Source organism: Gobio gobio, assembly GCF_949357685.1.
Source record: "Gobio gobio genome assembly, chromosome: 2".
In the NCBI taxonomy this organism is placed as follows: domain Eukaryota; kingdom Metazoa; phylum Chordata; class Actinopteri; order Cypriniformes; family Gobionidae; genus Gobio; species Gobio gobio.
Window position 1 is genome coordinate 8,587,972 of NC_137098.1, and position 22,989 is coordinate 8,610,960.

The 22,989-nt window shown below is 39.3% G+C and overlaps 1 protein-coding gene across 1 annotated transcript; it reads right to left on the reverse strand.

The window, feature by feature from the left end:
- Positions 1–5,301: 5,301 nt before the first annotated feature.
- On the reverse strand, positions 5,302–22,533 carry ctr9 (CTR9 homolog, Paf1/RNA polymerase II complex component). The gene is made up of 23 exons (XM_079840244.1): positions 22,361–22,533; positions 21,035–21,133; positions 20,717–20,956; positions 20,515–20,632; positions 20,269–20,358; positions 18,944–19,200; positions 18,759–18,866; positions 17,155–17,391; positions 16,985–17,074; positions 16,767–16,895; positions 15,624–15,807; positions 15,453–15,541; positions 13,575–13,760; positions 13,401–13,488; positions 13,126–13,274; positions 12,928–13,044; positions 10,415–10,560; positions 10,252–10,323; positions 8,121–8,403; positions 7,875–8,029; positions 6,984–7,065; positions 6,791–6,903; positions 5,302–5,997 (listed from the first exon to the last, which is right to left on the reverse strand). The coding sequence occupies exons 1-23, from the start codon at positions 22,403–22,405 to the stop codon at positions 5,604–5,606; spliced, it is 3,471 nt and encodes a 1,156-aa protein (XP_079696370.1). The 5' UTR covers positions 22,406–22,533; the 3' UTR covers positions 5,302–5,603.
- Positions 22,534–22,989: the final 456 nt, after the last annotated feature.

Sequence of the window (22,989 nt, forward strand, 5' to 3'; positions counted from 1 at the left end):
AGACTAATTGCATCTACTACGGTTCAAATATCTCTTTTTTTTTTTTTTTTAAAGAAATTAGTGCATTTATTCAACAAGTATGCATTAAATTGATTTAAAAAGTGACAGTAAAGACATTTATAATGGTCATTTGAACTATCAAAGAATCATGGTTTTCACATAATATATAGCAGCAATGTTTTAAGCAAATTCGTCATATTAGAAAGATTTCTGGAAGATCATGTGAGACTGGAGTAATGATGCTGAAATTTCATATTTGCCGTCAAATTACATTTTACAATATATCAAAACAATACAGTTACTTTACATTTTAATATTTTAAAATACTGTTTTTGATTAAATAAATGCAGCCATGGTGAGCATGAGTAAGAGCGAGAGAGAGGACTATAATATTTTTTTTTAATTATTAGTAGTATTTCACTCTAAGGCTAAAACTTTATCATATAATACAAATGTAAATATTGTCGCTGACAGGAAGAATTATCTCCATATTTCTTTATTTTTTTCGTAAATCACTATTGGTCACCCATTACGTCTGTCTGTGGTTTTGTGCAAATATTTAACCAATAAAATTTATTAAAAACAGTTTGTGACTAAACTTTGTAACTCTATTGGCTTCTTAAACTGTCGTTAAACCTCAAACTCCACCCCCTCTAAAGTGGATGAAGTGACCGTTTATGCTAGCCTGGTCTTACCAGACTTTCGTACATTTCATTTGTACATAGATTCTGGCCACTCTCCATTGACAAGCGTTAACTTCCTTGAAGGCGGGAACTCTGTTGAAGTTTAAAACTATTGGATCTGCCATAACCAATCTCTAACGTCTGGTCGTGACGTATGTCACGCGCCGTTCGCCTTTGATTCTCACACCTCAGTGGCAGTGATAATAAAACCTTGTGCATTCGGATTGTGATTTATTCACGGTGGAGAGGAGAGTTTTGTGATCGGAACGCGCTGCTCTCGTAAAATCATAACATGATTATATGCTGTAAATAAAATGTCATATGCTTGGTATGATAAGAATAAATGCTGCCGTAAATAACAGCCCAATTCAAATGTTTACGTGCTTTTCTTTTCTTTTTTGAGTGGTGATGAAATATTTTGCTCTTATAAACACTTGCCAGCATTTAAAGAAATACAAGTCTAGAAATGCATCCAAATTACAGCGCACGCAACCGCACGGTGCTCTGCAGGGGTCAAAAAGGATATAAACAGTGAATTTTGAAGTGATATATTCTTGAAAACTCAGAGATGTGGATTCGGAGAGCAATTACATTACCACACGACCTTGGTGTTTGTCAAAAGCAGTCGGTAATTCAGCCTGGGGGGTTTTCGCGGGTGGTGGGAGACGGACGGCTTCAGCCAACTCCTTCACCACTAACGGAGCGAGCCGAAAAAAGACTTTTCTCGGACCACAACATCCACCAACAAAACTCAGAAGTGATTGTTCTTGCTCCGTGTAACGGAGTTCGTTTGTTCAGGGAAGAAGGAGGCGGGAACCGGTGAACGACTAACGACTTAACAACTTTAATCAAATAATAAACACAAAATGAAAGTAAAAGCGGCAGCCCCTCACAGACGACTGCCGCGCACATGCATAACAAAACGTAAACAAAACACAACTTAAAATCCAGGCCTGGTCCTCTCTCGTCCTTCACCGGTGTAGCTTGTCCTTATATCCCTCCGTGCTCCCTCATGAGAGGACTCGAGACCGGTGTGTCTCATTCTCAATCACGCACACTGATCTCGCTCGCTCGTCTACCTCGCCACACTCCGGCTTTAACTTCTGGACATTCGTCAGCGGTGCCACACACTCGCATCTTTCACCGCCGCCATTACTGAACTACAACTCAAACTAGCGCACAACATCAACGTCATCGCTCTCAGCCACTCCCTCTGTTCGCTGATTGGACCGGTAAAAAATTGTTCGGGAGAAAACCTAAGCATATACAGCAGTCCCAGACGGAGCACTGAAGGAAAATGAAAATTGAGCGGAAGTACTTAGGAGGGCGGAGCCAGGCTACGTTTATGCTTGTTCACAATGCAAAGGTAAAAAAAGAACGTCTCGGCTATGCATGTAACCCTCGTTCCCTGAAGGAAGGTTTCGCTGAGACGCGGCAATCTCGCATTGTTACCTGTTGAGGAGCCAAGGCTGAGCACCTCGGGCGTACCATAGCGGTTGTAACATGGGGACGTAACGTCTCAGTTCCCTTCCTTCAGGGAACGAGGGTTACATACGTAACCGAGACGTTCCCATTCAGTCAGTCCACTATGAGTTACGTCAGTGACTGACGGAATGGGGGTCCCAATCTAATCTCGCCACAACCGCTGTCTTCCAGCATCTTGACCGGAGCTCCCTGCCGTGAGTCTTAGCACGAACGAGGGGCTAGGCTCAATGCCATACCTCCCAGTGTATACTGGGAAGCATATTCCATATAGAAAATATGCTAAGCAATGCCTGCCCGTAGGGAGGACTTAATAATACAAATATGACCCGAAAGCGGACTGCATATGGAAAAACACTGAGGTATCCAGCCAGCAGGGTGGAATGTTTCAACCCCAGGGTAGGCAAGGTGTCTTGCCAAGGGAAGACACATGCTCGAGAGACTTACCGTGGAAATACACATGTGGGAGTTGCCCAACGGGGAGCCATGCACATGGAGGCACCTAGCCAAACACGAGGGCTGACCAACCGGGCATGCACTCTGGTGTCGGCATCAACAGTGCTGGAGAAACTTAGGGCTTACTGAGAAACTTACTTGAGTGAAATAGCGCACACATCCAGTCTGAGGAGTGGAATGGCACAGCAAGCAATTACACCTGAGCCTGTCCATTACTGGCTATTTGGAGCAAATACATGATAGGACACTGGCTCTACACAGAGATTATAAAATCTCATAGGCGCTGGGGTCCTTTCCAGGAGCCCACGGCAGCATGACCATCGCACATGGAACCCAAGGCTGTGGAAGAGGCATCTGTTGATAAAACAACATGCCTGGAAACTCGTTCTAAGGGCACTCCGGGCCATAGAAAAGTAAGGTTTCGACCACAGGGTGAAGGCCTGAAGGCAGGCCAGAGTGACTGGGACCCGGAGTGTGCCTGGTTGCCATGTCCATCTTGGGACTCGATCGCGTAGCCAGTGCTGAAGTGGTCTCATATGAAGCAAACCGAAGGGCGTTACAGGGGCTGCGGATGCCATATGCCCCAGGAGCCTCTGAAATAATTTCAGTAGAACCACATTCTTGCCCTCGAATTGGCGAAGACAAGTCAGCAGTGACCGAGTTGTGCTTGCTCGTAAGCTGCGCATACATGGCGACTGAGTCAATATCCATACCGAGAAAAGAGATCCTGCAGGTCCCCTATCTGGGAAAAGAGTTTGACCCGAAGGCCCAGACCAGCGAGGTGTCGGAGCACCAAATCCCTGTGTTCACAAACCTGATCTCGAGAGTGAGCTAGTATCAGCCATCGTCATCGTGATAGTTAAGAATGCGAACCCCATGTTGCCTGAGTGGCACAAGGGTTGCCTCGACGACCTTCATGAAGACACGAGGAGACAGAGCTAACCCGATTGGGAGAACCATGTACTGGTATGCCTGCCCCTCGAATGCAAACCGTAGAAACAACGAAAGAAGAATGTGTCAAAGAAGAATGGAGACATGAAAGTACACGTCCTTCAGGTCGATCGCTGCAAACCAATCCAAAGTACGAATGCATTCGAAATTGCGTCTGACAGTCAACATCTTGAATGGAAGCCTGTGAAGGGTTCAGTTCAAGACGCGCAGGTCCAGAATTGGTCGTAACCCACCGCTCTTCTTGGGACACAATGAAGTAGGGGCTGTAAAAGCCGGACTTCATCTCGGCTGGAGGGACGATCTTGATCGCACCCTTCGCTAGTAGGGTGTCGATCTCTGCACGCATGACAAGGGCACTGCCACCAACCATAGTATAGTGCATTCCCTGAAAACGGGGAGGACACTGTGCAAACTGAATAGCATAGCTGAGCCTGATCGTGCGAGCGAGCCAGAGGGACAGATTCGGTAGCTCTAGCCAGGCTCCCAGAAACTGAAATACCGGGATCATGCGAACCATAGGTGCACCCACGATGGGGCAGCGAAGAGGAATGACCGGCCCATACATGGGAGGCACTAGGGCGTCCCGGGGTAGGGATGGGGTCGAATTCCGCGTCCTGACAAAGGGGGCCAGGGAAGGACCAGCGTTCCACTGCGGCCTGCTCTGACAGGGTTCTGGCGACAGAGGGGACTGAGAGCAGCGAGGCTTTGCATCGCACACTGTCAACCGTGCCCTCTGGAGCTCAGAGGTAGGGAAGTCAGTTTTAATAAATAGTTTAATTATGCCATGATGCCAGCAGTAGGGAACAAAGGTTTTACCCCAAACCTCCACCGGGGGAAGGGGTGGTCCTGCTACCATCTCCTAAAAGATCTGACGCCTATCTCTGAGCTTCCTGTCTCAGAAGTGCTGCTTAGCCTGGAATTTGGCAGGCTCAGGAGCAGAGACGGGATGCGCCACCTTACTGCAACCTCCTACGCGCTGCGGCCCGGGTGAAGGCTGCTTCTTCTTGTCATATTTTCTGGGATTGTCCTCACACACAACTATTTTGGGATGAATTCCCTAAACGTATTAACTGCAATGTGCTTTCGGGTTTCTCTTTGTTTTTAAAGGACGTACTGTTTGGCTTCTTGAATACACAAAAAGCTCAAAGTAATGAATGCTTTATTACTAACCTATTATTGCTCCTTGCAAAATGTCACAATCACCGCAGTAAATGTACTAATAAAAATCCTTTATTCATTGTTTTTACAAAAGAAGTCCAACTGTACATCCAAAATATTTCATCATCTAAGAATCTTAAAGCTCTTAAGACAACAAAATTATTTCATTAAAGTTTTCTGTTCTGTTTTATAGGCCCTATGTATGTATGAATTATGTTTTACTTTTATTATTATTTAATTGTAAGTAACCTTTGCAATTTTGCTTTGTACTTGTATTTCTGATACCTTGGCATTTATGTTTTTACCTTATGCATTTATTAGTTTGAATAAATACATATTTTTCTGTCCTCAAGAAACGCTATATATATTTTATATAAAGCACGTTTCTGTGAGGGTTGGGATAGGCCATATAAAATATCATTAACCTGATATAAAATCAAGTCTATGCAATGTCCTCACTAATAAGAAATGTGTGTATGTGTGTACAATTTGCTTATTCTTGTTGCAGATAGGCTAATGTACAAAAAAAGTTCCAAAAAGCTGCAATAGTTCCAGAAAACACAAAATAGAAAAATGTTTCAAAATACTTTTTATTCAAAGGCATTTCATATTGTACACCAACTCTGAATCACAGCGCGCCATTGTGCCTTTAAGACTACAGAGCACAATATATTCTGTAATGCTCATCAAAAAGATCAGTTAAAGAGACATTTCTTACTCAAAAGCCTGAACAGAAAACACGCTCATTTTGAAAAATAAAACAAAACAAAGCTAAGAAACATTATCCTGGATGACATAACAGCGTACGCTATGATCTGAACATTACAAGAACAAAAGCTTTTTTTCCCTCAACAGACCGAACGGTCAGTAAATTCAGTCACTGTCGTCATCAGATCCTCTGTTGGAGGCTTCATTGTTGGACCCCTCGGGCTCAGAGTCGTTTTCGGACCTCTGCGGAGAGCCCTCGTTCTCTGAGCCGCCCCGATCGGACGCGGGGGCCGGAGAGCCAGCCCGGGATTCATCATCAGAACCTTCGGAGCGGCTCTTTTTGCTCTCGTTGTCCGACTGCTCCGAGTCGGATTGCTGCTGCGGTCTCCTCCTCTTCACCGGCCGATCACTGCCAGACTCGTCTGAGTTTCCGGAGCGCCGGGGGCTGCCGGCCTCACTGCCTGATTGGTTACGCTCCTCGTTGGAATCGCTGTCAGAAGCGATGCGTTTCCTGTGGCCTTCGTCATCGTCTGAACCCGAGCCGCTGTGCCTGGCATTTCTGAACATAAAATCGACAACGTTAGGAAATAAATAAAGTTGCGTTGAAACAGAAAGTAATGATTTTTAAAAAAAATATATTTTGACTTTAAGTCGCTGTGATTTTAAAGGGGTGGTTGATTATGATTTCACTTTTTTAGCTTTAGTGTGTAATGTTGCTGTTTGAGCATAAACAACATCTGCAAAGTTACGACGCTCAAAGCAAAGGGAGATATTTTCTTTTACAGAAATCACTTTTTCAGGACTACAACGAGCTTCTTCACGGGTTAGTGACATCACAAACCCTAAAATTTACATAAATCCACCCCTGGAACACGCAACAAAGGCCATGTTGAGAAGAGGAAGAGTTGTTGTAGTCGAGCACATTTGTGAGTCTACTCAAGCTGTTGCATCCGTCTTTTCACATTTATTGCGATACAGTAAAAACTAGGGGTGGCACGGTACATGGAAAAAAACCGAACCGTTCGCTTTTGACTGAAAGTACTGCCAAACAACACGTTTTCTGTGCATGAGTTCCATTTTCACTTTCTCACAGCCTACTGCATTTGAACGGTCCACCTAGTAAACACGTTCCCATAATCAACGGCGGCATCATTACGTTCGACCAGCGGAGGCGCATAGTGCAAGCCTAGGGTTCGGTTCGGTGGAAAAAAAATACTAAGGTTCAGCAGAAACCAAACCCCGTCAAAAAGCCCAATATTCTGCCGAATCCGAACCCGAATCCTGGATTCGGTGCATCCCTAGTGGATTTTCAGTTCATGCACTTCAAGCAAACTCAAGTGAGCATCTCTTACCTGTCTTCTGCTATTTTCAGGCCATCCTCATCGGAGGAGGAATCGGAGGATGAAATGATGGCCTTGGACTTGATCTTCCCTTTAAGAGATGGCGGCATGCGCTCCGGCTTGGACTTGAAAAAAGAAAAATGCAATTAGATCTACATTTCTAAATCAAGGTACAACTTGCATATTAACCACAGAGCATCGGTACCTTCTCAATCCTCTTGCGCTCTCTGGGTTTGCGCTGCTTTTTAGACCTTGAGCCTCCTTCCTCATCATCTGAACCGGCTGGTCTGAGGAAGCAACAAGAGAAGCACGCTGTAACTCAACCTGACCCAGCTTTAATCTGTTTTAACTACAATCACTAACGTTCAGAAAAAATAATGCAGAAATCATCATTTACAAATATTTGATTTATTATTAAATGTATATAATTTATAGCTATTCAATTAGATGCAAAAACTACAATGCAAAAAAAAATACAATTACAAGTCCAACACTAGATCATATTTTGCACCTTTTAAAACAAGAGAACAACATTGCATATCATTTTATAATTAAATGTATGATTTAATTAGATGCTAAATCAAATAAATTACATTTTAAAGGGGACCTATTATGCAAAATTCACTTGAACATAAATGTGTGTTGGCAGTGTGCTTACACAACCACTCTATAGTGATAAAAATCCACCCACCCACTCTTTTTTTTATTTTTTTTATAATTATTTTACATATTGTATCTTTTTCGCCCTCATGTGAAACTCGATCGTACGGAATCCTATTGAAATTACTGGATTTAGCTCACGAAAATTCGCTTAGCAAAGGTAAATGTGACTGAATCTTTATACCGTTGTTAAAAAAAATCTGTAATCTGTAATTGCATCTTGATTTTCTGAATTGAATTTGTGAGCAACCCAGAAACTCGCCTTTTATGTTCCAACAGGGTTATGATCATTAACTTCAATATTAATTTACTAAGATTAAAATTCAGACTGAAAGTATATAAAAGCCAATTCACAATATTAACAAAAACTATAAAAGGTAAAAGAATAATAACACTGCATGCCAGCACATGTGGATCTGTTCTCATAAATGTTTACCTCCTTCTCCTCTTCCGGGATTTCTTGTCTCCCTCCTCCCCTGCATCCTCAACTTCACTGCCACTCCCAACTTTCCTCTTCTTCTTTTTCTTGAGTGGCAGGTCTTCATCAGAGTCATCATTGACAAAGTCATCAAAATCGCCTCCTTTTTTACGCTAAAAAAGAAAAAAAAGAAAAGGAACATTTAAATACAAAAAAGTCTTGCGTTTAAATGAACTAGATCCCAGCTCTCCAATAAAAGCTCACCCGTCCACTGCCTCCTTTCCTCTTCTCCTTTGCTGAATCTTTCATTCCCTCTGAGAAGCTGAGCAGGTTCTTGGTCTTCTCCACATACTGGGCTCTCTGCTCGAGCAGCTTCTTCTGCTCCTCAGCCTCTCTGTTCTTCCTGTCCTCCTGTTCTTTCATCACTTGCTGCCGCAGTTGGTCTCTCTCCTGCTCTTGTTTAGCGCGGTGCTCCTTCTCCTCCTCATCTTGTTTACGAGCTCGGGCCACATGGTATTGAGCCTGGCTTAGCAAGTCAGAGCACTGCCTGTGAGAGAAAACATACATACTGATCAGATCGCTGGACATTCAGTCGTTATTTATTCCCTCTCAAGTCATTCAAAAGACTTCAAAAATCAACCTTTCTGTTCCAAGAAAGACAGAAAGAACAAATGAAGAAAGGAATCAAGAATGGAAGGAAGGATCAAACTTAAAAAAAACATGATGGATGGAAGAAGGGATTGAAAGGAGGAATTTTTGAAGGAACAAACAAATGAACGATGGCTAGAAGGAACAAATGAACAAAGGATGGATGGAAGGAAGGATGAAGTAACAAACAAACGAATCAACGATGGGTAGAAAGAAGGCCAAAAGATGGAAGGAATGAACAAATGAAGGATGGACTGAATGAACGAACGAATGAAAGATGGATAGAAGGAAGGAAGGAATAAATTAAAGGATGGATGGATGAAAAGAACAAGGAAATTTATGATGATGGATGGATGAAGGGAGGAAGGAACAAACAAACGATAGAAGATGGATGGATGAATGGGACAAACGGACGAACAAATGATGAATGGATGGAAGGAAAGAACAAACAAAGGATGGATGAATGGGACAAACGAAGGATGGAAGGATGGATGGAGAGAAGGAAGGATGAAGGAACAAACAAAACAAATCAACGATGGGTAGAAAGAAGGCCCGAGAGATGGATGGAAGGAATGAACGAACGAAGGATGGACGGAATGAACAAATGAAAGATAGAATGAAGGAAGGATGGACGGACAGATGGAACGAACAAAGGATGGAAGGAATAAATTAAAGGATGGATGGATGGATGGATGAAAAGAACAAAGAAGGATGGATGAAGGGAGAAAGGAACAGATAAAGGCTGATGGGAGGAAGGAAGGAACAAAGAAACGATGGATGATGGATGGATGGGACAAACGGACAAACAAATGATGAATTGATGTAAGGAAGGAAAGAACAAACGAAGGATGGATGAATGGGACAAACGAAGGATGGATGGATGGATGGAGAGAAGGAAGGATGAAGGAACAAACAAAAAAATCAACGATGGTAGAAAGAAGGCCGAGAGATGGATGGAAGGAAAGAAGGCCGAGAGATGGATGGAAGGAAAGAAGGCCGAGAGATGGATGGAAGGAATGAACGAACGAAGAATGGATGGAATGAAAAAATGAAAGACAGATGGAAGGAAGGATGGACGGCCAGATGGAACGAACAAAGGATGGAAGGACTAAATTTAAGGATGGATGGATGGATGGATGAAAAGAACAAAGAAATTAATGATGATGGATGGATGAAGGGAGAAAGGAACAGATAAAGGCTGATGGGAGGAAGGAAGGAACAAAGAAACGATGGATGATGGATGGATGAATGGGACAAACAAATGATGAATGGATGAAAGGAAAGAACAAACGAACGATGGATGAACGGGACAAACAGACGAACAAATGATGAATGGATGGACCTAACAAACATTGGATGTATGGATGAATGGGACAAACGAAGGATGGATGGAGAGAAGGAAGGATGAAAGAACAAACAAAGGAATGATGAAGGAAGGAACAGACAAGCAAATGATGGATGGATAATGGAAGGAAGGATGGATGGAACAAACAAACGAGCAATTGAATGAAAGGAATGAATAAAAGATGGAAGGAATGAACAAACAATTAATGAAAGGAACCATGGATGGATGTGTGTGTGTGTTTATGTATATATATATAAACAAACTGAATATTAAGCCTCCAATATTTTCAGACTAGCTGGGATTTGTTGTCAGTGGGTTTTTCAGAGTTGTCGGATCACGTTTGTTTGGGTCATGACGAAACTTTCAGAACAAAAGTAGCATATCTAGAAAAAGCAGCCGTACCTGGCTTCACTCGCGGCCAGCGCCAGGTCAAATCTCATTTTGTCTCCAGCCTTACTGAGGTAGCTGAAGTACCTGCGAGAACAATAACAGAAGTTATGAAAGAAGCACACGAGAGCCTCAGGCTGTAGTGCGTCACAGGCTGGAGGTCGAGGAGTTCACGCACCTGTGAGCCAACTCCAGCTCTTTCACCGCACTCAATACAGCCTTCAGATTACTCTTCTCATCTTTCAGCACCAGCGTGGCCAGCCTCTGCAGCACCAGCGCCACATTGAACATCAGCACAGTGTCACTGGGAGCCACGTGCCGGGCCTGAAAGAAAGAGTTAGGAAGTGAGAAGCATTTATAAACAGGACTGCTAATAGATTAAAATAATAGAAAAATCCCAAAAATTATTCATACCTTATACAATATTAATAAAAAAATAACCATACACATATTTTTGGGGAGGATTGATCTCATATTAATGCAATAAAAATGTTTTTCTTTTCAAAATGTACATTGTTTTAATGCATTGGGTTCCTCTTTTAAATATAATTGAATATGCAACACATCAAATGAATTGTTCAAAACTATTTACTGAATTATGAAACATTAAATAACAATATAACCTTATTAAGCATAATAATATAGTCTAATTATATGAGAAAAGAAAAATACAATCTAGAGTCACTGTAGTAAAGCAGAGATTCACAAACTTTTTTCTTAGCTTAAAGGGTTAGTTCACCCAAAAATGAAAATTCTGTCATTAATTACTTACCCTCATGTCGTTTGACATCCGTAAGACCTCCGTTCATCTTCAGAACACAAATGAAGATATTTTAGTGTAAATCTGATGACTCTGAAAGGCCTCCATTGGCACAATGCACGGTTCACTCTCAAGACCCTTTTAAAGGTACTGAAGACGTCGTTACAAAGTCCATCTCACTACAGTGGTTCTACAATAACTTTATGAATCAACGAGAATAGTTTTTGTGCGCAAAAAAAACCTAAATAACGATTTAGTGATGACCGATTTCAAAACACGGCATCATCGTTATGAATCAGCTATTGATCGTGTGTCAAACCGCGAAACTGCTGAAATCACGTGACTTTGGTGATTCAAACCGCTGAATCGACTCACTGATTCATAACGCTTTGAAGCTTCATGATGCTTTGTTTTGAAATCAGTCATCACAATATAAGTCGTTATTTAGGGTTTTTTTGTGCACAAAAACTATTCTCGCCGATTCATAAAGTTATTGTAGAACCACTGTAGTGAGATGGACTTTGTAACGACGTCTTTAGTACCTTTTATGGGTCTTGAGAGTGAACCGTGCATTGTGCCAATGGAGGCCTTTCAGAGCCATCAGATTTCAACTTAAATATCTTCATTTGTGTTCTGAAGATGAACGGAGGTCTTACGGGTGTCGAACGACATGAGGGTGAGTAATTAATGACAAAATTTTCATTTTTGGGTGAACTAACCCTTTAACTGCTTTTACCCAAAATATTTACTTTTAAACTAATATTTCAATATTTAAACAAAATGTGCATGTTCACAGTTCTCTGAAGATGGTTAATGGTCACATGACATACAGGTAAACAAATTATTTTAATCTTTTTTTCAGGGTTAAGCTCACCGGCCACTGTAGCTAGTGGGTACTAGCAATTCAGCATTTTCACTGGCCACACATTTTGACATTGATACCATGGGGGAAAACTGCCATACAGATATTTGTTATATTATCTCATAATTTGGCTGCAGGTTTATTAGCCTGCTGTCACTTTAAGACCTGACGCACGGATCCATTATACTGTTACACATGCGTTTTCTTTCAACGGTTTATGTCCTCTTAAAACAGAACTGACTGTGTTTACATTAACACTTGCCAAGACCGGCATTTTGACATAATGTTGTGTGTATTTAGCCCTATTCGGACGGTAATTGTTTCTTGTGGGGTCATAAGGTATTTTCATCATTTAGAGGGGCTAGTCAGTGATTTTATTGCCGTCCGAATTCAGAATGTCAGTGTTTTTCTCCCATCACCCGCGTAAAAATCCCCGGCTGAATTAACTACTGTTTTTTGACAAACACCAAGGTTGTGTGGTCATTTAATTGTCGTCCGAATTCACATCTATACGTGTTCAACAATATATCCCTTCCCGTGAAGGGGGGGGGGGGGGAGAAGAGAGAGAGAGAGAGAGCGAGAGAGAGAGCGAGAGCGAGAGAGAGAGAGAGAGAGCGAGAGCGAGAGAGAGAGCGAGAGAGAGCGAGAGAGAGAGCGAGAGAGAGAGCGAGAGAGAGAGCGAGAGAGAGAGCGAGAGAGAGAGAGAGAGAGAGAGAGAGAGAGAGAGAGAGAGAGAGAGAGAGAGAGAGAGAGAGAGAGAGAGAGAGAGAGAGAGAGAGAGAGAGAGAGAGAGAGAGAGAGAGCAGCTGGTATTGTATATCTAATCTGCGGAAAATTAGTATTGGAAGCATCTATCGATATGTAGCGTACAATCAACATTTTTGGCAACACTACATTGCACCTAGTTTATTATTTCAGATGCCTTTTTTCAGACTACAATTGAAAATTATGTATTATATATCAAATTCAACCCGCCAAAGTTTGCTTTTCGTACACTTGCAAAATCCAGTTTGGGAAACCCTGCAGTAAATAAAAGATAATGTCAAGTTTTGTGTCAAGATTTTCTCACCCTGAGAAGAGTCTGTTTGCAGTCCTGCAGCTTGCCACATTTGAAGAGCGCTCGGGCCAGATACAGCAACACCTCTGTGTTCTGATATTTGTAGAATTTCTTCAAGCAGTTTTCATACTGAAGAGAAAAACAGGCCGTGAGTACAGATCCAGAGCAGAAACCTTCCTGAGTTTTCCTTCAGTTTGTTTATACTCTCACCATCTGCACAGCACTGATGTACTGCTTCTGCTCCACATAGATGTGTGCCAGATTCAGCCAGACATCACTGATCTCTGCTGTGGCCTCTCTGACCTGGGCAAAGACATCCCGTGCCTCTCGGAAATAACCCTTATGTGCCAACACAGCACCTGCGTCACACAGGAGAAAGATGCTCACGTGCTGAATCAATATGACGGGTAAACACAAGTAAGTTGGTTTATACTGCTAGTTACAGGTCTGGCCTTGCAAGGCTAATTAAAAAGCAGATAAAGCACCTATGCCATTGGCAGCATATAGATTTTTGGCATCATTCCTCAGAACTTGTTTGTAGATCGCCAAAGCTCGATCCTGATGCCGCTTTTCCTAGGGGGAAAAAAATAAAAAGAGTAAATAAAACAGACAAATTCTGGAAACACGTGATGGTTTGTCCGCTGAATAACGCTAGGCACCTTTTCTCTGTCTCTGGTGGGCTGATGCAGCGTCTGAAGCCACACGTTTCCCAGCGCCAGCATAGAGTATGTGTCGTTCTGAGTTGAGGGCTGTTTAAGGATGCGTTCAAACTTCTTCTGGCCGGGACCCCACTCCTGTTTGGCCAAGTGTAGGTTACCAATCAGCGACCAGGCGTCAGGGTGGTCCTACAAAACACATTTTATTAATACATATCGGAATAAATCACCAAGAATTCAGAAAAAAAGCCCACACACAACAAGGCAGAAAAAAGACAACTAAAAAAGAAATGCAGGAAGAAGAAAAAAACAGCTTTAATGAGGAACGGCAAACATTTCAGTCACAAAATGACTTTTATAATTCCCTAATTACAATATATATTAGTACTGTGCAAATTAGCTTGTTAATATCGTTTTATATCCATTTTTGCCTCGCGTTATATTATATGATAACGCTCTTATTCATGTAAATGCTTTTAAGCAATTTAAGAGCGACAAGACACAAGAGAACGCGCTGTATGTCAATGTCCTGTCTGTGTGGGTGCGTCTCAATCGGCTCCCTTGTTCAGTAGTCAGAGCACTGATGAGGGAGTCGTACACATTCATGTACACAATATACTGATTCACCACCTAGGAAGCTGATCGAGGGACACACTCGACGCACAGAAAGACTCGTGTCAGTCTCATGCACACATCGAGTTCTCTTTCGCTCTTGAACAAACAATATCAAAAACACAGAATTTTGCCAAAATGTCAGTTTTGTCGAGTATTCTCATATTAGGAGTCTTAAATTAGTTAAATAACGTCTTGAACTTGTGGGAAAATGAGATCCGCGTCATGTTCGGCAGCGGCCGATCTTAAAGTGACAGAAGCACTGATGATGCCTGTCATTAATGTTCATCAAAGAACAATGGGAACAGAGAAAATTGTAGCTTTAATGATGATTAATCTATATTTCATTTATTTTTTATGCAGTTTAGAAAATCTATAACATTTCTGTATATGTCTAACTGGTAGGAAGGCCACAGGTAAATATAACATTTATTATAATGGATTTATGTAAAGATTGTTTTAAGTTCACTTAAATTAAATGTCGTTATTTTTAAAGCCTAATAAATGTTGAAATTGGGAGCTTTCAGTTATACTGTAATGTAATGTCATTAATGTTTCATAGAGACACATTAGTATCAGTGAGACTGGCCTTCATTCATAAAAAGATGCCATTACAACACATATTTGAAATATGCAGTCTTTAAAATGTTTCTTCATTAATTTGGAGAGTAACTGAAATTATTACAATATCAAAATATTAAAAACTACAATGTTTTTTTAATCGAGATTAATTACAGAACATTTTTGATTAATTCCTTTTTTTTAATTGATTCACAGCATAATATAAATATATATATATATATATATATATATAAAAAAATGAATCATTATAATTAATAATAATATCAACTGAGAATACAAATATTATACTAAACAATTAATATCAAACTCGAACCATACATAATTTGTTCATAATGTGACGTATGAAACCAAGTGATCTTTCTTTGTTTTAAGATATTCTTAGGCCGCATTTACACTGCAGGTCTTGATGCACAATTCCGATTTGGTGACTATATCAGATTTTTTTTAACATCATCTTTCAAAAGCGACCTGCATCCGATATTTGCATTTACACTATACACTGGCGAAACAGCCCAAGACGTTCTGACCCGGAAAAGGAAGTAAAACGGTGCGATATGCAATGGACGCAACGGATACAGACGAAATGTTTCAGGCCTTTTTTGCAACTTTTCGCCCATTTAGATTAATACAGATCCAGAAGAATGACTATATGTAGGCATATGCATGTCTGTCAGCAAGAATATCTACCTGATTGATCTGAAGGGCTTCTTTAAACCAGTCAGAAGCTTCGTAGAAATTTCCCTTGTCACGTGCCATCGCTCCAAGACGCAAGTAACCTGTTACAAATTCAAATGTGTCAAAAGCATGGACTGTTTCCTGAAAAAAGCCACACAAAATGAATACTGTGACGATGCATACAGTCCACATAGTTGGGATGCTCTCTCAAGATGTTCTTGTAGAGTTTCTCAGCCTCGTGAAACTCGCACATGGCTTCATAGAGTCTGGCCAGGTTATAGGAGGTTGTGACAGAGATGGCGTTGTAGTAGTGCTCATCATGCTCGCCCTCAGCTTTTGCCCTCTCCAAAGAAGCCAGGAAGTATTTCTACAAAGAAATTGAGATGTGTGATTGACTTATTTAATGCATTCCTGACGCTTTTTTCCTCCACAACCAAATTGTCCAAGACATTCCATTCCAGTAAAGTCTAATGTAATTTGGTTCTGAGGTAATCAACAGCAGAACCAGAACATTCCTTTAAAGGTGAAGTATGTAAGATTTTAAAATACATTCTCTCAATCCAGTTTATTGTTCATTGACTATTATTAGTATGCTATTCATAGGTTTATCTCCCCCCAAAGTGTAAACATCGAGCCTCCCAGGCACCATCAAAACATTGAGAGTGACCGTTAAGATTCGTCAATTTCTTTCCAGCTCAACTTATAACAAGAGTTTGGAGGCATGGCTACTGAAGCAGGAGGAGCCAGTGGGTGTTTAGCCAATGAGGGACCATGACTGACACGTTATATAGGAAAAGAAATTCAGCTTCAGTTATAGAAGTGCAAGACATTCTAACAAGACAAATTCTACCGTCAAAGATTAAACAGGTCATGAACAAATCATGTCAAAGCGAACGTGGCATTGAGATGCAACATGCTACAATGGACGCTTCAATACTCAAACAATTGTAGCGCGCCATGTCATAAAATGCGTTCGGTGCAGATTCGTTGGATGGGTTTATATAAGAGAAACGCTCACATTCACTCTAGACAGAGAGTCAAATAAATTGCTTACTCATGACACATAGCAACACAGCTAAAGGTATTCCCAATATGTTGGACCGTTTATTAAAAATAGCCTACTTTTACCAGCTGAGACGTGCCTTAACAAGCACCTGTAAGAGCGGTTGTGGTGTTTTGAGTAGTGAGAGGTGCAACACACATGTGAATGAGGTGTTTGCAATGTTGTTGGAAAATATGCTTTATTTTTGTAATTCCATTAGGTGCCACTAGTGTCTCAGAAACCCCATACTTCACCTTTAATTTGAGCTAAAAATGTATCTTTACCTTGGCCTCGCCGAGGTTTCCCAATCTGAAGTGTAAAGCCCCCAAATTATTAAGGATCTCAGGGGGAACATCAGCCTGGACCTTCTCCTGAAGGATGCGAGTGGCAGTGCCATATGCGGAAAGAGCACCCTGCAGGAAATATGGGCAATTCACAGTCAGAGGTGTATGTTACACGAGTCAAAACACAGGCGCATGTACAGTAGAAATAGCACTGTTACCTGAATGTCTGTTTGTTCCAAAATTTGGGCGAGCTCGATCCAGGCTTCCACATCATCGGAATATTGTACTGTGACTTTTTTTAAATGTTCCTGTAAGTAAAAAAAACAGCTTTATAATCTCTGAGAAAAACATTTTTTTGTAATTCAGTTTTTGATATGTAATGTCATACTTTAGCAATGTCTCTCTTCTCCTGGTCATCCGATGTGGCATAAAGTGACCCAAGGATTTTCATGGTTTCATAATTGTTGGGATATGCCTTTAAGACCTTCTCAAAGCACTGTGCAGCATTCTCTTTGTCTCTACGATACACGTACATCTGGCCCAGGCCAAAGAAGGGCAGTACAAAAGTAGATGATGCAAACTGAGTGGCCTGATAGTAGTACTGGAAGGCTTGATCGTAGTCCTCCTAAAAGCAAAAATGTGTTTTTAATACCATTTGTCTTAAGCCTGGTCTTTATACTCGCCACGTCCGCACAAGTGTTAAGCTGTGCGCTGCAAACATTATGTCATCATGGGGTTGGGCGGTCAGCATTTTTTGTAACTTGCGTATAAACAAGACTTTAGACATTACAGAAAATGTTCACTTGATTGACAGTTGATATAATTGGCCAGGGCTGCATTGTAAGCCTAAATTGATCATAGAGACCAAACGCAGCCCAGATTGATTCATGTTTGGCCTCGGTCCACATTATCAATCTTGAAATATTTCAGTACAATTTTTATAATTATTACACTTAATACTTACGTTTTTTCTAAAACTGTATGTATGCATGCATGTAGAAACTGTACTGTTTTGATCACCAAGACTGCATTTATTTGATCCAAAATACAGCAAAAACAGTATTAATGTGAAATATTTTTACAATTTTTTACAAACTTTTTTCTATTTGAATATATTTTAAAAATGGCATCATTACTCCAGTCTTTAGAGTCACATGATCCTTCAGAAATAATTCTGATATGATGATTTGCTGCTCAAGAAACATTGGTTATTATCAATGTTTAAAACAGTGGTGTACAAAAACATTTCTGGATTATTTAATGAATAGAGTGTTCAAAAGAACAGCATTTATCTGAAATATAAAGCTTTTTCAACATTATAAATGTATTTACTGCCACTAATCTAATGCATCCTTGCTGAATATATGTATTTATTTCTTTAAGTTCTTCCCCAAAAACGGTAGTACAATGTTACAAAAGCTTTCTATTTCAGATAAATACTGTTCTTTTGAACTTTCTATTCATCAAATAAACCTAAAAAAATTGTTTTACACAACTGCTTTCAACATTGATAACAATCATAAATGTTTCTTGAGCAGCAAATCATCACATCAGAATGATTTCTGAAGGGTCATGTGACACTGAAGACTGGAGTAATAATGCTCACAGGAATAAATTACATTTTTAAAATATATTCAAATAGAAAACAGTTATTACATTTTAATAATATTTCACAATATTACAGCTTATTTTGTATTTTTAATAACAAATGCAGCCTTGGTGAGCAGAAGAGACTTCTTTCTTAAAAATTATAAATAACATAATTCATACAAAAATTATACCAGTCAAATAATAAAAGTATTAAAATAAAAGTTTTAAAAAAATAAAAATAATTGAAGCTATATAATACTAAAACAAAGGCAATTAACAAAATTACTAAAACTATAATATAAAAATAAAAGTCAATTGAAAATATCCGTTATATTTCTCATTTACGAAATATATACCCATACTGATTCTTTATTTCTCAAATGTAAGACGTCTCTTTCTTACCTGGACATGGAAGGAACGAGCTAACTGATAGCAGCTCTCTGCTTGCATAGCCTCCACCTCTGTGTTGTGAAAAGCATGAAGAGCCAGATGCTGCACTTTGCTGTAGTCCTGAAAAAAACAAAGGACTTATAAAGTACAAGATCTCCAATTCTAAACCATAGATCATAAGAGGAACCTAGCTTTACCTTTTTGAAGAAGAAATGATTGGCGAGGTGATTGAGCACCATAGGATTGCTGGGGTCAATGGTGTAGGCTCTGGAAAGCAGCTGCACGCCGTTCTTGATGGAGTCGGCCTCTTTATTGTTGAGCTCCAGCACCGCCAAACCCACCAATGCTCCCACACATTTGGAGTTGAGCTCCAGAGCTCTGCCAAACGCCAAGCGAGCTTTCTCTAGTTTGTTGAGCTTGACAAAGCAGTGGCCCATGCCTAGTCTCACCTCGGCTGCAATAAGACAATTACACAGAAATGAGCTCTGGGAGTCTTGACCAGATAAAAGGTTAACCTGTTAACCCGCACTTTGGAAACAACATACGATATTGCAGTCGCGAATAGAGCTGCCAAAAATAATGCTCATCATTTATTTTAAAAGTTATAATAATAGGTATGTCTCCTCACATTCTTTGGCTAGCATTACAGAATATGATCACGCTATCGGTTCCGCTCACCAGTTCTGTGAACCGAGAGAGAGCAGCCAACCGAACATGGTCTAGGCCTATCCTATGATCAGCCGATCAAGACACGTGCGTGTTTCAAGCTCTGTCTGGCTGCCTGATTTTGATCCTGTCAGTAACGTGCTTGTATCAATTACTGTAAGTGCGAAAATAAGTATAAATACTTCCGATGTTGTATCAAGAGGATCGATCCTCACATAGAAATCTTGATAACAAATGTTTAACTAGTCATTTTCTTCGTATTGTGGAAGTTAATGTGCAAAATAAACTAACTGACAGCTCACATTCAAAGAGACAGAAACATCACTGTTATTACTAGATGTACATTATATACAACACACTATATTAAAAGACACAGCAATTGTGACATGGGTTCATGTGAAAATTGTTTTAAGTTCATTCCAATTAAAAGTTGATAAGTATTTTTAAGCCAATCAGATGTTAAAAATGATGTCTTTTAATTATAATGTAATGTTGAATGGCTATTGTTACTCATTTCATCCCCAGAAATTGATACGTAGTAAAAAGATGCCTTTACACAAACATTTAAAATATACTGTCTTAATGTCATCTTTAATATTAGTTAGGAGATTCAATGAGAAAATATGTATTACAATATAAAAATATATTACAATATATTAATGTTAGGTGCGATTAACTACAGAAATATGTGCGATTAATTCTTTTTTTTTTTATCGATATTAATGGAGCTACGTTTTTTTTCTCTCAATTCATGTGTAATATGTAAGGATTTAATTAGTATAAATTGATCTAGTATCACTATATAGGATGGTTTTAAGGAAAGGATAATAGCATTTAACACATCTGGCAAACTCACCTGGACAGCCAGGGTTCGTGCGAAGAGCTTTTTTGTAGTAGGCCAGAGCTCCCCTGTAATCCTTTTTGTTGAAGGAGATACACGCCTTACCTGTTGAAGGACATAAACATAAATAATCATTCATAACAAGACAACATCTATAAATAACCATGAAACAGCATTTAAATGCAATTTAACTTCCATATTAAATAATAATAATAATAATAATAAGTCGGTTTTAAAAATTTTAAATAATAAGACTTTTACCCAGGAGTGCAGGGATGTTGTTTGTCGACTGATTAAGTACAAACTGGAACTGAGCATCTGCTTGATCCATCTTATCTCCTTCCAGGAGACAAAAGCAAGCTCTTCCCAGCAGATGGTTCTGTGGAAATGAGAAATATCATAAGGCTAATAATAAAAAAATAACAGCGATTGCTACAATATGAAAACTGGAAGCTTCATTTACCTGATCGTACATGATGATCTTGTCTGCCATGGTGTACAGAAGAGTGGACTGGTTGATGAGGTCCTTCTTCGCATCTTTATTCTTCTCTTTTCGAGCCTGTTGGACATAATATGCAGCAAGTGTGTCCAAACACGTCATCTGGTCCTTCTCGTGGTCTCTGTAATCGAGGTTTCCATCGATGCGTGCCGCCTCCAGCAACTTGACAAAATCTTCGGTCTTGCCTTGTTTGTAGTACTCCAACTGAAAAAAAATAAATAGTAGTGAGATTTGTGTGCCAGAAACCCTAATAAAGACACCATACATGTGCATGTCACTTACAGCAAGTGCAATCCATATGTGCAGCTGTGTGTGCTCCTGTTTGAGGATGCTGATGACTTCATCTCCTTCTGGAAGCTGATCGAAGTCAAGCTCAATAACCTGAGGAAGAAATAACAGATGAACTCAGTGAGTGCCAACCATTACTGAGGAAAATAAGATCATATTCCACCAGTGAGTTTGGCTGAAACGGATAGTAGAGTTGCATTAAAAAATACAACAATAATAATAACAATTTATATAATAATATCAGTTCATGTTTTTGGTAAAAATGCCCCCGAGACTATTAAATGTCCCTGAGACATGTTCCACAGCAACAGCATTACAAATTAATAATAATGATGACAAATATGTAATGATATAATAATATAATTATGTCTTAAATGTAGTTCTGTCAAATCGATTAATTGCATCCCAAATAAAAGTTTGTGTTTAGTTATGTGTATGTCCAGTGTATTATTATTATGCAAAATAAAATAAATATTATACATACATATACACATATACATACACATATGCAAATATTTCTTAATTTATACATGTATGTGTGTATTCAAATAATTATACCCAGTACACAAATATATTATGTAAACACAAACTTTTATTTTGGAAGCGATTAATCGCTTCTACAAATTATTATATAATCATAAAATAAATATAATTTATTAAAAAGGCCTATGGTATATTTTTTTGGAGAGAATTAAAAATATATATTTACAAAAAGAAGATTGTTGTCCATTTTATAGAAGCCGATGTGACATTAAGGTATTTCTGATTGGATGGTGATAAAAAAATCGAGTATTTATATTTGATTCAATTATAATAAATGTGGAATGGAAAAAAAGCCTGTTTGGACAATTTCAAATTTACATTAAAACGCAGTTTGAAACAATATATAAACATAAAAACAGCAATACAAACGATGCAACTGTTTAACATGCACAACTGTTGTTGTTTTTATGTATCCCAGACATGTTTGGTAATATTATATGTACTATTTTATTTTGCTTGGTTCTAAATAAATAAAATTAAATGCCACAAAATATATCATATAGACATAAACGTCAAAAGGAAACGCTTAAAATATGCTTGAAGTATGTTTCATGCCAGAACCATAAACGAAAGTATATTTCATCATTGTATAATTATGTCTATGTAGCCCAAGACTCACGGAAGTACTTCTGTCATTCGCTATTGTTAGTTCATGAATTGTATGTAAACTTATCAAAAGCGCGTAAATGATAGCATGTTAGCAGATGATAGCTATCCTCCATAGAGCTGCAATAAAACTACACTCAGCACCAACACAGAGATAAAACGAGTCCAAACCTCGTCCGTGTCCCGCAGGGGGATTTCAATGGATCCCCGAGACATGGTTGCGACTCAAGCCTAAAACCCAATAATGCAGGTTTTGGTTTGTACTTGTTCGTATCCAGCAGCAGCAGAAGCAGCAACAGCAGCCTCACACACTCACCAACTGAAGCTGAACAACAAAATACACTACACTTCCGGGTTAGTGGTCACATGCTTCAAAATAAAAGTCCTCCAAAAAACCGTTCAGTTCCTGCGCTGTGACAAATGCAAAATACAAATATAAGTCAAAGTATAGGAAGTAAATAAAAAAATAAAAAAATAATTGTTCAGTTGAATAGAGCATGTTACACAGCACGACAAATGTATGATAATTACACTAATAACAAATATACAACGATGGGATGATTATATCTCAAATTATTATGTAATATTAAATAGATAAATAACAATTATAACTTAAAAACATAATATTATTTATTATAATATTATATATAATATTACTACTGCTACAATAATGATTATTGTAAATAACAAATATACAGCAATATGATAATAGTTATATAATGTTATTGTATTTAGAAATAAGATTTTCAGACTAAATGCTGTTTAAAATATTTTTACAATAGTTGAGTTGAGTTACACAG

What these genes read in the sequence shown, in the direction of transcription:
- ctr9 (XM_079840244.1), bottom strand. Translation starts at nt 22,405, where the DNA reads ATGTCTCGGGGATCCATTGAAATCCCCCTGCGGGACACGGACGAG. An exon ending in ACATCAGTGCTGTGCAGATG is followed by an intron (nt 13,045 to 13,125) that starts GTGAGAGTATAA and finishes TTTTCTCTTCAG; the next exon opens with TATGAAAACTGCTTGAAGAA. An exon ending in GGAAAGGAGGCAGTGGACGG is followed by an intron (nt 8,030 to 8,120) that starts GTGAGCTTTTAT and finishes TTTCTTTTTTAG; the next exon opens with CGTAAAAAAGGAGGCGATTT.